Here is a 15,942-nt window from a genome sequence, read left to right as displayed (position 1 = left end):
AAAAAGAAATATAGATGGTATAGAATTTTACAGACATAAACATATATTTCAAGTCTTTAAATGAAAGTTGTGTGATAATACAGCATGCAGATTTATAAACAGAGAAGCTGACATAAAAATGGTGAAAATATGAAAAATGCCATTCATTCTGATAATTTATTTTAACAACACAAGAGTAATGAAAGACTTACAAGATTGACTCTAAATAAATATGATTCATTTTTAAAGAAATACATATAGTCAAATGTTGTTGCATCTTTTAAGTAAATAACTCAGGAGTTTGTACACTTATTTTCATGGAACTGTCATTATTGTTTTTAGAATGGCCTTTTGAAGTCTATACTACAGTCTTCTGGTGAGTAATAAGTTCTTATTCCTCAAAAATGTCAACAATTTGTAAAGATTATGACATCATTTCAAGTCAAATCTGTTGAGCCATGCAGATAATCTGAATGCATTATGACATTAAAACTTTTAAAATCAATTATAACAAAAGTAATGTGAATAAATTGTCTTCTATAGCTTTTTTCTATCTCTTAAGTTGATATTAAAATAAGAATTCCAATGATGATAGTTTATACATTAATAAAAATGATGATTATGATAATGATAAGATTATTGAGCACTCCCTCTGTGCCAAGCTCTTTTTTGGGTACTCTGTATCCATTATCTTAAGGAATTCATTACCTCATAGACCAATAAATTAAGAACTATCATCACCACTTTACAAATGAGAAAACTGAGGCTTAAAAGGTTCTAGCAGCTAAGGTCACCCAGCAGGCGGGTGATAGAGCTGGATTCTAACTCAAGATTTTTAGGCTCCATCATATTGAAGCACAAACATACTGGTCTATTACAGGTGTAGCCCTCCAGTTCCTAGATATGATATAAGTAGTAGAGATGACTAGTTACTCAGACAAATGTTATACTGTTGAGCTTACCACCAAAGAAAGAACTCACAATCTCTCAGCAGACACTAACACAACCTGGAGAAGTTTCTGGCAAAACCTAGAGAAAACCCATGATCTGAAATAGGTATCTGGTAGTTATCAGTCTCTTCATTCTCCCTTCTCTACAACTATTCATGTCCCCCTCTCTCCATGTGACACAACTATCAGAGAACTGAATTTATAGCAGGCAGGTGAAAAGGATCAGAAAGCAATCAAGACTTGCCAGTCCCAGAAGAATAGGAATAATATGTAAAATCTGAAAAATGCCTCAACCTGAACAAATCCAATGGCAATTTCTTAAACTGAAGATTTCACTAAATTACAGCCGTCTAGTTTAGAAACAGCAAAGGAATTGATCTCAATAAATTTTCCCAACAAGCAAATATGAGAACTGAGTTATATCACTTAACTTTTCAATATCTCCCCATAAAATGAAGCTAAAAGGATTTGCACTCAAAGTAACTATCAGGCTGTAAAAAATGAGATAAGATTACGCTTATTTCACCCATATTAAGCATGATAAATATTTCTTGACTATAATGATGATGTGCTTAGCACATTGCTTTCCTTGGGATAAAGGTGTCATGAATCTTCACAGAATATGACTACTAGCATTCCCTTCTGTTCAAGCTGTTCTTCCCTTATCAATTGCAACACCAAATCCATTGATTTGGAGCCTCTGATATGCTGTTACTTTTAGTTTATGTTGTGGCTGCGTACAGGCTTTGATGCCTCCCTACTGCATGCACAGACTTTTTATTGCCCATCTGCTGAAGGGAATTGGACAAACAAAGTGAGTAACATCTGTGCTCTCCTCGTCAGTGACTACCTATTTGACTTCTGAATATAATTTGAAGGGTTGATTATGATTACTAAAGTTCAAAGCATTCTGCATTCTACATGGTTAGACAATCCTTCCCATGTTTCACGCTAGCAATTGAAAATTACTATGCCTCTTCAGACGGTTCCTATGATTGAGAGATGAGTACAGTTGTGGAACCTCACACTTTGGAACTGACCACTGCTCCTCTTTTCTTGTTTTTTGAGTGCCTTAAACAGGTTATTCCTAATCATTTTAGAAATATAATTTTCTGTTGTTTCATTGTACCATGCCCTCCTTTTTCTCATCTTAAATGTTTCAGGGACTGGTATTTTTAAAATAGATTAAAATTAATTTCACTTTGAATGAATTGGAGGAATTAGTGAACATTGCTTAAAATAATTAAAAGTATCATTATGGGTGTGGCAATGAAACCAAGGTTACAGAAGATAATAAGCGATATCAGTCTCCTTCAGGGTGCTTCTCAACTCTCCATGGAGTTCTGCAGTGTTATGGCCTCTAGAATACCTAGAAATGTCTCAAGTGAGGAAGAGGACAAACAATCAAGTCCCTAGGACTCATTCGCCTACCCCTGTCCCATTTAAACCAGTCTGACTCAACTTTTACCTGATCTATAACAGGGAGACATCCAATGACAATATACTGTTCTACTTTGGGCATTCACAGATTTCATTGGAAAAATGGTTATGAAGTTAACAAAAAAATTGAAAACCGTTTTTCTATAAGAACTGTGCATTTCAGTTGAGAGTCATAGACCTCATTCTTTAATATTGTAACCATTCTGATATTATTATTTGAAAGGTTGAAAAAATAATCTAGAGGGGACCAAGTGTTGAAATCATAGAAAGAATTGTACAGAGGCTAGTGGGTATTGAATAGGAGAGTAAATTCCATTCGTCAGATTTTGGTAATGTTTATTAAACCTCCATAGAAAGTGCTCAGGGCTAATAATTTACAGCTTAGATTTATACCACAGCTCCCAAAGAATGCAATATATTTGCACATGGAGCGTTGTATGTAAGTTCATTAGCTGTCCTGGGAATTTAATAGAACTGTGTTAAATGACCTGCTCCCAAATAAGGAGATAGCATATCTGAGTTGGAATAGTAAGGCAGTTCAGGTGACCCCCAGTACAGCTGGGCATTGACAGTATCTTGCCCTAGACCATTCAATCTTCCATACTCTGGATGATTCTTTCATGCTCTTATCTCTCTGAAAACATCCAACCCCTCTTCTGTCAGCCTTAACCTCAGTTGATAAATTTACTTATAGTTTAAGAAAATATAAACAATCAGCAGACAGCTTCCGGTTGTTCCCAGCACATCTATCAATCCCAACTTCCCTCCCTGTCTTGTATGCCCAATTTATTTCCTCCTGTTACTATACATGATGGTTTCTCCTCTTCTTAAAGCTTATACCCCCACTTGAGCCCTAGAGCTCATCTTCTCCTGTCTACCCAAGCATTTGGCTCCAGAAACTTTCCCCCTTTATATCATACTTCATGTTTTTTCTTCTCCAGGATAGTCAATCCTTTGTATTAGCATACAAATATATTACAGTATCTCTCATTTTAAAAAATAAAAAGTCTTCCTTGACCCCCTACATTCTTCCTCCTGGCTACCACCTAATTGTGATTCTTTATAGCAAAACTCTTAAAAACTTCTCTATAGTCGCTGGCCTTAGTTCTTCCCCAACTATTTCTTAAACCCACTCCAAGAAACCTTACATCCCAATTGCTGCACTGTAATAACTTGTGCCATGATCACCAGTAACCAACACACTACCAAACTAATGTCCAATCCCCAGTCTTCATTTTACTTCACCTATCCACACATTCAACTCCATTAATCATGCCCTTATTCTTTAACCATTTTCTTTATTTTCAAGATACTGCTCTCTCTAGATTATCTTTCTATTCACTGCCTTTCCTTCTTAGGCTGGTTCCTCTTTACCTCCCTCTCCTTTTAAGTGGAGTGATATGGAACTCATTACTCAGACATCTTCTCTATGTTCAATTCTGAGGCAATCTTATAAATGTCATCCAAATGCAAATCATTCTCAGATTTGTATACCCAGCCTGGACCTCTCACCTCACCCCAGATTCATATATCCAACTGCCTACTCAGCATCTCTACTTGCTTATCTCATACATGCCGCAAACTTAATGTGTCCTGGGCAAAAACCACTTTATACCACCCCCAAAGCCTGCTTCTTCCAGAGTCTCATCTTAAGTACATGTTAACTGTACAGCTTTGTTATTCAAGACAAAAAATTTTGAATTATCTTTGACTCTGATCTTTATCTCATTCCCTGCATCCAATCCATCAGTAAATTCTGTAATCTCTACCTTTAAAAATTACTTCTAACTCATTCCACCATTATCTCATCTCTGGACTGAAGCAGTTCTGCTATTTTTCCTCTCACACTCCCTTGTTTATTTTTCCCATAAGAGTTACTGTTAGATCATGATAAGTCATTGCTCAAAACCCACCTTAGAAGCTTTCCATCTTTCTCAGATAAAAGTTAAAGTCCTTGCAATGACCCTACCACTCTACATGGCTTATCCTCATGGTCTCTCTGACCTCAGCTTCAATTTCATGGTTCTATTCCTTTTGCTCTGGCCAAGCTACCTTAGACACACCAAGCGTGTGCCTGCCTTGTGCCTTCTGTATATGCTTTTCCTCTATTCCAAAAGCTACTTCAAGAAAGAGACTTGTATTTTCCAGTTACTGCTCAAAAAAGCATCAGAGAGGTCCTTCCTAACCATCTTACATAAAATAACACACTCCCTGTGACTCTTGTCTCCCGTCACTCCATATATCTGCCTTACCCTGCCTTGTGCTCATAATGCTGACCATCTCAAACATATTAATTGTTTTATTGGTATGTTATTAGCTTTTCCTCCATTAGAATAAGTTCCACAGAGACAGGTAATGTAGTTGACTCACTCTTGTGTTCTAGCTTGGCATCTAGCCAATGCTTGACAAATACTTTCGGAAAATGTGAAAGCCCACAAGCAAGACTCCTGATTTCAAACAGAATGTTCAACATGAAAGCTGATAACACTCAAAACTGACCTTTTATCATGCATTTTGTTATGCCCAAGATTGAAACTAAGGGCAAGAATGAAAATTGGGTCAGACAGTAATGCAGGCAAACCTTTAATAGGCATAACCTATAATGTCCAGCCACGTAAGTCATATGCTTGGCACACACTTTGAGGCTCGGCCTAAAACCAGTTAGTAAGATGAATGAGAAAATAGGACAAACAAACAAACAAAAACAACAAGCAAACAAAAAATCTCTCTCCTTCCCTTCAGAAACAGATCTTAAAGTGTGAAGAAAGGAGCTGGGTACGGCAGCTCATGCCTGTAATCCCAGCACTTTGGGAGCCCGAGGTGGGTGGATTATAAGATCAGAAGTTCAAGACCAGGCTGGCTAACATGGTGAAGCCCCGTTTCTACTAAAGAAATTCAAAAATTAGCTGGGCATGGTGGCATGTGCCTGTAATCCCAGCTATTGGGAGACTGAGACAGGAGACTTGCTTGAACCAGGGAGACAGAGGCTGCAGTGAGCAGAGATTGCACTACTGCACTCCAGCCTGGTGACAGAGACTCAGTCTCAGAAACAAACAAACAAACAAAGGTGTGAGGAAATGAAAGAAAGTGAAATAATTAAAAATGCACTACCTTTTATCTTTATTATATAGCACCTCTGGAAATCTGATTTATATCTTATGATTTCAAATTCAGTACTCCATGTTACAATAAACAACCCTGAACTTATATATTTTAGGCTCATCTATAGGTAATTTTCTTAACAATTTTGAAGGGAAATGCGTTAGTAAAAGCATTCAAAGAAAAGTGTAGCAAAACCTGCCCTCTACCAAAGGACATTTGTTTCCATACTTGTAGCAAGGAGATGATCTCTCAACACACACAAACCCAAAGTAGCCTCGTTTGCCTCCAAGCCTGGAACCTTTTCGATGCTTGTATTCACAGCAGGAGCTTAGCCTGTTCACCTGCATCCCATTCAGGAAAAAGGTGAGACTGAAGGGGAAACCATGGTGTCTTTTGGAAATAAACTGAAAGGTCTCTGGAATTAAAATAGAAATACATTAGTGAAAACAACTGACTTTGGACTAACAGCTGTTAAATCATATTTTTCTATCAGATAAATACAATATTATAATCTTGATCAAGGGTGTTCAATCTTTTGGCTTCCCTGGCCCACACTGGAAGAATAATTGTCTTGGGTCACACATAAAATACACTAACACAGACAATAGCTGATGAGAAACACAAACAAAGAAAATCAAGAAAAAAAAGATTCTTGCATAAACCTCATAATGTTTTAAGAAAGTTTTTGAACTTGTGTTGGGTAGCATTCAAAGCCATCCTGGGCCACATGCAGCCCGTAGGCCATGGATTGGATAAGCTTGATCTAGATCATCTTTTAATTTAAGGACAATTTTTAATGATAAGATTGCATTTGATTACTTTTATTTAATAAATACTTTAACTTTTTATAAAAACTCTTTGATTTGTAGTAAAATAATAATACCTAAGGTTATATGAGCACTTACTACGGCCAGGCATTATGCCTTATTATCTTGATATTTTTCAATCAGGTGAAGTGGGAATTTTTCTATCGCTAATTTCTAGGTCAAGAAATTAAGGCTTAGAAGAGTTCAGTAACTCTTCTGGCTCACTTAGAAGAGTTCAGTAATTTACTCAAGATCAAGATCATACAACGAGTTGGAGAGTTAGAATTTGAATCCAAACATCTCTGTAGAGTCCATACCTCTATCTAGCTATGCTATCTATTGACAAAGCAGTTAATGACAAAAGCCTACTGTGAGCTCATTAGAGCATTTTAAAATGCTTTTATTTTTAGTTGTGACTTTAAATATCCTAATGCACATATGAATGAAACAGTTATTTCATCTCCAAGCTATACTCAATTCTGTTTGGATTTGAGAACACTTTCCACCAATAAATTTAGAACCACTGCCTACAATTAATAGTTTTTAATCATCCAAGTCTTCATAATGCTCTTTGCAAAGCTCCCACCCTGCCCCCCTTCCCCCACAGGGGTCCTAAGCCCTAAGTCTGGGAAACCTTATTCTCTACAGAGTGACTCAAAATCCTGTGTCTCATGAATATTTCTTATGTCACTTCCTTAAAAAAAAAAAAAATGGAAGAAAGAAGATAAAAGAGCCTCTCTGGACCCCTCCATGTCTGCCAATTAATAATGTTAACAGTTTTCACCTCTCTACTATGTACACATTTCCTATTGTTGCACTTACTACCACATATTAAGATATATCTTTATCAATGGTTTTCAAATTTTACTATATCTCAGCATCACTTAGAGGGCTTATTAAAATACAGATTGCTGGGCTTTATCTCTGTTTCTGATTCAATAGGTCTGTGGTAAGAATCAAGAATTTGCATTTCTAACAAGTTTCCAGGTGGTGCTGATGCTATTGGTCTATGGACTGCCTTCTAAGAATGCTAATCTAGATGTTTGCTGCTTTGCATGTTTGTGAAATCCATAAAAGCTGAAGTTGATGCATCTTTTTTCTCCAAATCCCAGGATGATGGCATAGAAGGCTACCCCAAAATACTTAGTGAATTATTATTTTAATCTATTTTTTCAGTTATTTGGAAACACTGTGTGTACCACATTGTCCCTTAAAAAAAAAGAGTCTCTACATTAGATGCAGCTTATTCTAAAGAACAGACTTATTAAAAATGTCACTCTGTCATTTATACCTTAGTATTTCTGATGTAAAATTAAGGAAACTAGGAAAGAGAAAGCTGAAAAAGTATAGAGTCTGGGAAAACTAGGATACACTTACTTTTTAAAATCCATTTGTTTTAATGATACAATATATTTAAAAATCCATTTGTCTTAATTTCACCTCAGGTGGTGAAAGCAAGTTTGATTGTTTTTGTTATAGAAACTTGAATTCTACATTCATGTAACATGAACCATTTTGCTGTAGTATCATGCCCCGTAACTTCCTAAGTCCTCAGTTTAGTAAGAGTGCAGTCAAGGAAATGTTGAGAATGGGCTCAGGAAATTGTAGAAGTGACTGCCCTTCCATCTGATGCTCATGTAGCTGAAGAGGATACCCAGATATTACTCCATTTTGTTTTTTCACCGTTTTTCAGACTTCTAGAACAAGAATTGACACCCCTTGCCTTTACTCCTTTGTTACTTATTTTTGTAATTTAAATACAGTGATACCGCCCCATCTTGACTTAATGATTTCTTCATGGCGTAGTGGAAGAATATAGTCTAGAAATCAGAAGGTTTTGGTCCATGATGCAGGTGAGCGTATCTTGGTGAGTCTTTTAACTTTGTTGCATTTCAGAATTCTCACCCATGAAATAGAGACGGGAGTGGGGAGAATGCGCTAGTCTATCCACAACACAGCCTTGAAGATTTTACAATGTAAAATATGAGAAAGCATTATATATGCTTACAATTGTAATATTGGTACACTTCATTATTTATTGTTCACTGACAGTTGGTAGCACTGTTTTAGGTACTAAAGAGAAACAAAAATACTGAAAATATCAAATGTGGTCTCCTCACTCAAGAAGATATCCTTAAACAGGAGAGGCAAAATAAATATATCAGACTTCTGGGTTGCGGTCACCAAATCCTCTCTTCCTTAAAATTTTATCTCTGGAAATGAACCAAAGGCTTAAAACAAACTGAGAAGTATGTATTCATGAAAAATTACTGAACGTTAGGTAATGGGAATCCATGTCATTTTTGCCCAGGGCTACTGTCCTCCCCAACATCTGCTACTACCTTATCACAGCAGTTCTAATAGGGTAGGCCAGGCCATAAATAGCCAGCCACTTTGCTGTCAGTGGGGGCTGACTTGATTTGAAGTACAAGGAAAAAAACCCTTGGTCTGTGGCTTGACCAGTAATAAGTAGCAATGTCAGAGGCAATCTGACAAAGAAGGTCAGAGGTTCCACGGGCCTGTTATCGTAGTTTTGGTGTTTTTTGTTTTTATTTGTATTTTTTGAGGAGTCTTGTTCTGTCACCCAGGCTGGAGTCCAGTGGCACAATCTCGGCTCACTGCAACCTCTGCCTCCTGGGTGCAAGCTATTCTCATGTCTCAGCCTCATGAGTAGGTGGGATCACAGGCACACATCACCAAGCCCAGATAAATTTTTTTTGTGTGTATTTTAGTAGAGACCGGGTTTAGCCAGGCTGGCCAGATTGGTCTCGAACTTCTGACCTCAGTGGGTCTTCTCGCCTCAGCCTCCCAAAGTGCTGGGGTTACAGGCATAAACCACCACACTGTCATGACTGTAGTTCTAATAAGAGTAAGCAATAGGCCAGTGCACTACTCAAAATTTAACAGGAAGATAGAAACAATAAGGCCGTCATAAAAGCATTTGATAAGCTCATTATTGATCCCTGGCTAATTGGAAGTGGCATGGATCAGAAAGGCCTCAACCTTTTCATACATCTCCAGCCTACCAGTAGCTTTCCCTTATGCACAGAAGAAACACAAGAGAGCCTGGTGGAAAATAAAAGTTAAAGCAGACTTGAAAACTGCCCGAAGTTTGAATGTACCCCTGAACCCACTGTAGTCGGTTGAATTGTGTCCTCCAAAAATTCATGACCACCCAGAACCTCAGAATGTGACCTTGTTTGGACATAGGGATTTTACAGACATAATCAGTATAAGATCGAGATGAGATCACCCAATGACTGATGTCCTCATAAAAAGAGGTGAGGGTTGGGCATGATGGTTCACACCTATAATCCCAGCACTTTGGTGGGTGGATCACGAGGTCGGGAGTTCGAGCTCAGCCTGATCAACATGGTGAAACCCCGTCTCTACTAAAAATACAAAAATTAGCTGGGCGTAGTGGTGCATGCCTGTAATCCTAGCTACTCAGGAGGCTGAGGCAGAAGAATCATTTGAACCCAGGAGGCAGAGGTTGCAGTGAGCAGAGATTGCACCACTGCACTCCAGCCTGGGCAACACAGCAAGACTCCGTCTCAAAAAGAGGTGAGGACACGCACAGACACACAAGAATATCATGTGAACACAGAGGCAGAGATTGGAATGATAGAACCACAGGCTGAGGAAGGCCAGTTGAAGGAGTTAAGAAGACTACTTCCTTGGGGCTTTTCAGGGAGGGTGTCCCTGCCAACACCTTCATTTTTGACTTTTGGCCTAGAAACCCAAGAGAGAATAAATTCTTGATGTTTTCAGCTTTACTTCTGGGGACATTAGCACTGAACTATAAAAGCACAGAGACTAACCTAAGAGTCCAGACTGAAAAAAGAGCAATATACTTTTTTAAAAATCTGAGCGAAACATCACTGGCTCCGCACCAGGATGATGGAGGCTAAATTTCACAGATTTAATTTAGGTAAGTCACTAAAAAAAAAAAAAAAAAAAAAAAAAAAAAAAAAAAAAAAAAAAAAAAAAAAAAAAAAAAAAGAGAGAGAGAGAAAGGGAAAAACAGAAACAACAATAACCCTTGATCGGGAAAGGTCAGAATCCAGAATTCCAGAATTCTCAGGAGCTTTAATATACTACCTAAAATATGTAGTTTTCAACAACAACAAAAAAATCAAAATACATGTTAAAAAAAAAAAGTGGAAAATGTGACCTATGCTTAGAAATAAAAGGAATCAAAACCACACCTAGGAATCTAACCAAGAGCAATATATATCTACACAAAAACCTGTGTTTTTACATTCATAGTCCCAAACTAGAATCAATACAAATGTCTATTAACTGGGGGATAATTTTTTTTAAATATGGTATATCCATGTAATGGAATATCCTCAGCAATATAAAGAGAGAGCTACTACTGATAGCACAAATATGCATGACTCTCAAAAACATTACTCAAGTGAGAGCAACAGCACAAAATATTACTCATGGAATGATTGCGTTTATAGGAAATTTCCAGGAAAGAAAATCTGTACAGTCAGAAAGCAGATCGGTGGCTTCCTGGGGCTGGCTATGAGACAGGGACCAACTGTCAAAAAAACCAAGGGAACTTGCCGAAGTGCTGGAGGTGTCCTATACCTGCTTTATGATCATGGCTGCACAACTCTGTACAATTCCAAAATGAAATTAAATTATACATTTACAATGAATAAATTTGATGGTATTTGATTTATACCTCAATAAAGCTATTTTTTAAACCTAAAAAAAAAAAAAAGGCAATAAGTAAAAGAAAAATAAGAAATAGGGCCGATGTGGTAGCTAAAGCCTGTAATCCTAATGCCTTGTGAAGCCAAAGCAGGAGGATTGCTGGAGTCCAGGAGTTTGAGACCAGACTGGGCAACATAGCAAGACACATCTTTAAAAATTAGCTGGGCATGGCTGAGATAGGAAGATCACTTTACTCCAGGAATGCAAGGCTGTGGTGAGCTATGATTGTGCCAAGGCACTCCAGCCTGGGTGAGAGAGAGAGAAAGAGAGAATGTCTCCTAAAATAAAAATAAAAAAAACCAGGATAAGTCAAAGCACAATGAGCTGCTTCGGTTTTGAGTGTTGCATGAAAGCTATTAGGATAAAACACAGTCGAAATCAGTGAGAAAGTGCACAGCCTTAGTCTGAGTCCCAAAAGATGGGTAAGATTTAAATTTGAAAAGGAGAAAAGAGAAAGTCTTATAGACAAAGGAAATAGCACAAGCAAAGAGAAAGTAAGAGTGTGTATGGGCCAGTGAAGCAGCTGTGTTTGCCAGAGCGTAAGGAATGCACAGATAAGTGCAACAAGATCCAGTTATGGAAATACAAGAAAATGGGGCAGGAAAGGAAGGAACTCTAAGAAAGCCAGAAACAAAAAATGTTAATTTTTTTTTCTTTACATTTACATGAACCCAAGAGGCCAAGGTTTGTGTTGTTTGAAAGGATAAACATGGCAAATAAAAATGTCTGTGAAGAAATTGTACTCTACAAGTAGCAGAAAATACTCAATAACTTCATAGGTGTATAAAATAAACAATCAGCTTGTGGTTTGAAGTCTAAAATCAAATTGCAAGACATGATAAACTACTTGGGAATAAAGGATGTACTTGCCACAGTTCTAAATAATTAATTTTATTGTTACTTCTAATACAAAGGCAAGACAAATTCACAAAAGCCAAATTTTAATGAGTTTACTGCTCCAAGTACAATGTCAAATGCCACCCCTCCAACTTTTGTTAAGAGAAATCTTTTAATACCCTATTCACATTTTACTGAATCATGCACAGATTTGATTTGTAGAAAGGGCAGATTCTTTTCAGTCCAGCTAAATTGCTAAGATTGCTGAACCACAAGTCAACTCTGAGCCACCCAACTTTCCAATTTTGAACAATTACTTTCCTGGCAATGAAGGGCAAGCTGAGACAAAATTATTGCAGGAACAGGATTCAATTATTTAAGTCCCCATTCCATCCTGTTATTCAAGACTGTCCAATGCCATAAGCAAAAAGTCCCAGCATCAGTATGTATGCAAAATAACACTGAGCCAAGTAACACCCTTTCTCCCATCACCTTTGGTTTTTCACTCTCGTCACAGAGTGTACATCACCTACCAGAGAATCATTTAGCTAACCTCATTCTTTTTTCATTTGTATCTACCACATTTTCCAGCAAATAGATGTTACATATGCATTTTTGTTGAATAAAGTGTGATCTAAGCTCCAGGACGGGTTTCATCATGTTAATTCCGACTTTACAGCTAATTTCAGCATTCTCCTAAATTAATGGCTGAAAGTTACACTTAAAAAAATGTGTACTGTATATGTATCTATGCCCCTATCATTAGGGGTTTTATACCACTCATATTATGAAAATGTAGGAAACTCCATGCTATTCAGAATAGCTCACTGGGGCTTTCTGGAACTGATCAAGGGCCTTACACCTAGCCAGAGGATCGAGGGTCTACTCTTGACTCTGCTCAGAGTGTTACCTTGGGGAGCCACTCCACTCAGGACTCATCTCATTTTCCTGATCTACAAAATGAAAAGACTGACCTCTGGACTGCTACAGCAAAATAAACAAGGTAAATAGCATTCCTACCAAATATATAAAATGGAAATGGAAATAAAAAACAGTTTTTAACATGATTGAGCATCATATTATATTTCACTTTAAGTTAAAACTATCATTCAAGTGTTTACCATTTTTGTGATGGAAAGTTTTACATATGTGATTCCTAAATATGAATTTATAGTCTCTCTTTAAGTACATGAATTTCTTTTTAAGTTATAGTCACTGTCTTTAATTGATGAAGGAAATCAGAAAGACTAAAAGTAAAAATTCCACATTTGTCCCAATTCTCCCCATAACTCCTATCAAGATTATCCAAATATAAATATTTATTTCAATTGGTAAAAATGCTATTATTTTCTGGACAGTTTCTTCAGCAAGAAAGTGACAATATAACCCTGTAAACACTATTCCTTTTCACTGCTGCTTCCTTGAACTATATACTGAAGAAAACCACTACAGTATAATTTGTGAAAACCTATATTGCATATAAAAATTATCCTATGCTGACAAATGTGGATTTATGATCAAATGAAAGCAAAGATGTACTAAAAGCTATTTAGTCAAATCCTGCACCAAGTTATTTCGGTGTGATTCACCCTGCAGCTTATTGGATTTGTGATTTTATCTCAACATACCTCTAAAGAACAAATTGCCAATCTGGTATTTTTCCCTTAGAATAATGTATGGTATAATTCACTATGGCAAGCCAAATAGTTAACTTGTAATTTGGGGGACAGCTTATTCGTGCAACATTTTAATGATCATATATCTCCATCCCAAAATTAATCTGTTACCAGGTTAAATCACTCCAAATCCTTTCTTCCACAATCTGCAAGAGGAATTGCTGCTTCAGTTTCAATCATAGAGCAGTAAATCTAGATTTACTTTTAGGCAGCTGGTTTATAAGTCCCTGGATATGCATAATTTCATAAAGTGATTGAAATCATTTTGATATTATATCAATATCAGCTTATCTATAGCATCAACTCCAAGCAATTAAAAAACATTATCATTTTATGTGTACCTTTTTCAAGTAGTTTGCCTTTGTAGACACAAAGGTTTTCCCCACCACAGTGTTGCTGATAAACTTTTATTTCATCCCGGAAGTTTGTATTATCAGAAGATAGGTGCACATTTTTCCCCAAATAGATCATTGTAATAGCTGCATTACTATGCAAGGATGTTTTATGAATCCTTCTTGAATCCTGAAATAAACAAAAAAATGAGGCTTATTAACTAATTACTTTCTAATCAGAGTTCTTACCTGACATTGTAAGATAAAGAATAAAAAAGGTTTTAAGTACCTACCAACAAAATCTAAATAAAGTGTCAATTTAGAAATGCACAAAAAGTCAAACCCATTGCAAAATAAATACTCCTAAATAACATATACGTTTTGGCTTTGTATTTTTAATGTAAATACTGGGGATTTGGATGAGTTTGTCATTTTTTACTTTAAGTGCAAGTGCGTAGGGAGCTGTGTCAGGGTGTGTGTGTGTTATATAGAGCAAAAATTTCAATGACACCAAGAGGAAACTTTTGGCTCTTTTAGCTGGTTCTCCAATAAAAATCCAAACAATTGAACTAGTTAAATATTAGTAATATCATTTTGTTCAAATAGCTTTTGTCATTGACTGCTTTATCTTCACAAGTGAGCACTGACAACATAGCCTTCCCTGGGCTTATTCCATCTGAGAGGGAGATACCTGTGTTTGACTTCTACAGTCATTCTGAAGATTAGGGGTCATCAACATTTTGTGCTTGGGACTATCCAGTTTCACAGAGACATTTAGTTGATTGAAAACCCAATATTAATATTGTTTATAGTATCAAAAGAATATACCCAAAAAGTCTCTAAAATTACTATATAAACCTATTTGATATTCTTTGGCATTGCCGAATTTAAATTATTTCTAAAAAATGCAGTAAATGTGCATGCCAGAAATTAAATGTTCTAGGCATTGACTCCTAATTAATTGCTTGAAATATTTTCATTATAGTGAATGAACATAATGTTTGCCTAACCTCTAAGAGGAAGAGGGGGAAGTAGAAGCAGAAAAAAAGGAGAGGAAGAGGCAGAGAAATAGGAAAGTCTGGGAGGATTGAAAGATTTTAAGAGGGCCTAGGAAGAAAATTGTAGGCCTCTAGAGCTGTACACAGGCTAGATTTTCCTTCTCACCTACTTCACTTTCCTAAAAATCAGTTATAAGCTGGACAAAAAATGTTTAGCGACCAACGTTAAGTGTATCCAAGGCAGTAATTTGAGTTGATTCCATCAAATTATAGATGCATGAAAAGCATGCATTTTCTAAAGAATAACAAAGCTGCAACGAAAAGTTTTGAAGGAACTACTAAAATATTTCCATCCCTAAACTCATCCTCTTCCACTTCAGATAATTTTTTTCCCATTTCATTCTATTTCTCTGAAGCAAAAACCAGAGGAAAGAAATCTGATGGAATGAAATTTTGCTAGCAACAGTCTGAAAGTATAAATGAGGGAGAGAGTCCAAGATTTAAAAATTCAAGCCGATTTTCTTGCCTGTTGGAAGGAAGAACTCTCTTAAATAAAGAGATAATCAACAGTCATATTACAGGGGCATCAAGAGCTATGAAAGTAAATCAGCAAACCGGGTAATTTCTTTCAGATTAGAAACATCTCCCTGAATCAGAGTTGAAGCAAAGGGTTGATGGCAGATCTGGCTCCTCCTTGGAAAATCATAATCCCATGTTTCCTCTTGCCTGGGTAACTGTGGAGCTGTGACATGCCTGTGTGCAGCCGACTGCACAATCAGCAGACCTTAGCCAAATCCAGCTCCAAGGTGCGCCTAGCACCTTAAATGAAGTGTCTTATTAAATAAAAACATCCCCCTTTTGTTAAGCAATACTTTCTGAAGCAGCATGGATTTAGAGGTAGCCCTGTGAGTTTGTAGGAGATAAGCACTATATAAATACAAGGTAATAGTGGGATTAGAGCCAGGGAAAGACCTGGGTCATATGTATGCAATGAGAAACTGGAAGGAGAAACTTTTAAAGAGGAAATAAAGGAAATAGCAGCCCTTTATCCTTTTCATTTCCTCTTATTCACATTGCTTTCTGCTAAAGCATAC

General features: G+C 36.8%; 1 protein-coding gene across 7 annotated transcripts in view; it reads right to left on the bottom strand.

The window, feature by feature from the left end:
• The window catches only part of ERICH3 (glutamate rich 3), a 108,774-nt gene that overhangs the window by 44,836 nt on the left and 47,996 nt on the right, over nucleotides 1-15,942 (bottom strand). For all 7 annotated transcript variants that reach the window (XM_017531703.2, XM_017531693.2, XM_017531720.2 and 4 more), the window contains 2 exons: nucleotides 13,860-14,040; nucleotides 5,700-5,886 (listed from right to left, as the gene is read on the bottom strand). In XM_017531703.2, the coding sequence (XP_017387192.1) occupies nucleotides 5,700-5,886; nucleotides 13,860-14,040 (368 nt within the window). The remainder of the gene's footprint in view (nucleotides 1-5,699; nucleotides 5,887-13,859; nucleotides 14,041-15,942) is intronic.

Source organism: Cebus imitator, unplaced genomic scaffold (assembly GCF_001604975.1).
Source record: "Cebus imitator isolate Cc_AM_T3 unplaced genomic scaffold, Cebus_imitator-1.0 Scaffold3, whole genome shotgun sequence".
In the NCBI taxonomy this organism is placed as follows: Eukaryota; Metazoa; Chordata; class Mammalia; order Primates; family Cebidae; genus Cebus; species Cebus imitator.
Note: the sequence above shows the minus strand (reverse complement) of the source record. Positions and strands in the feature narration are given on the sequence as shown.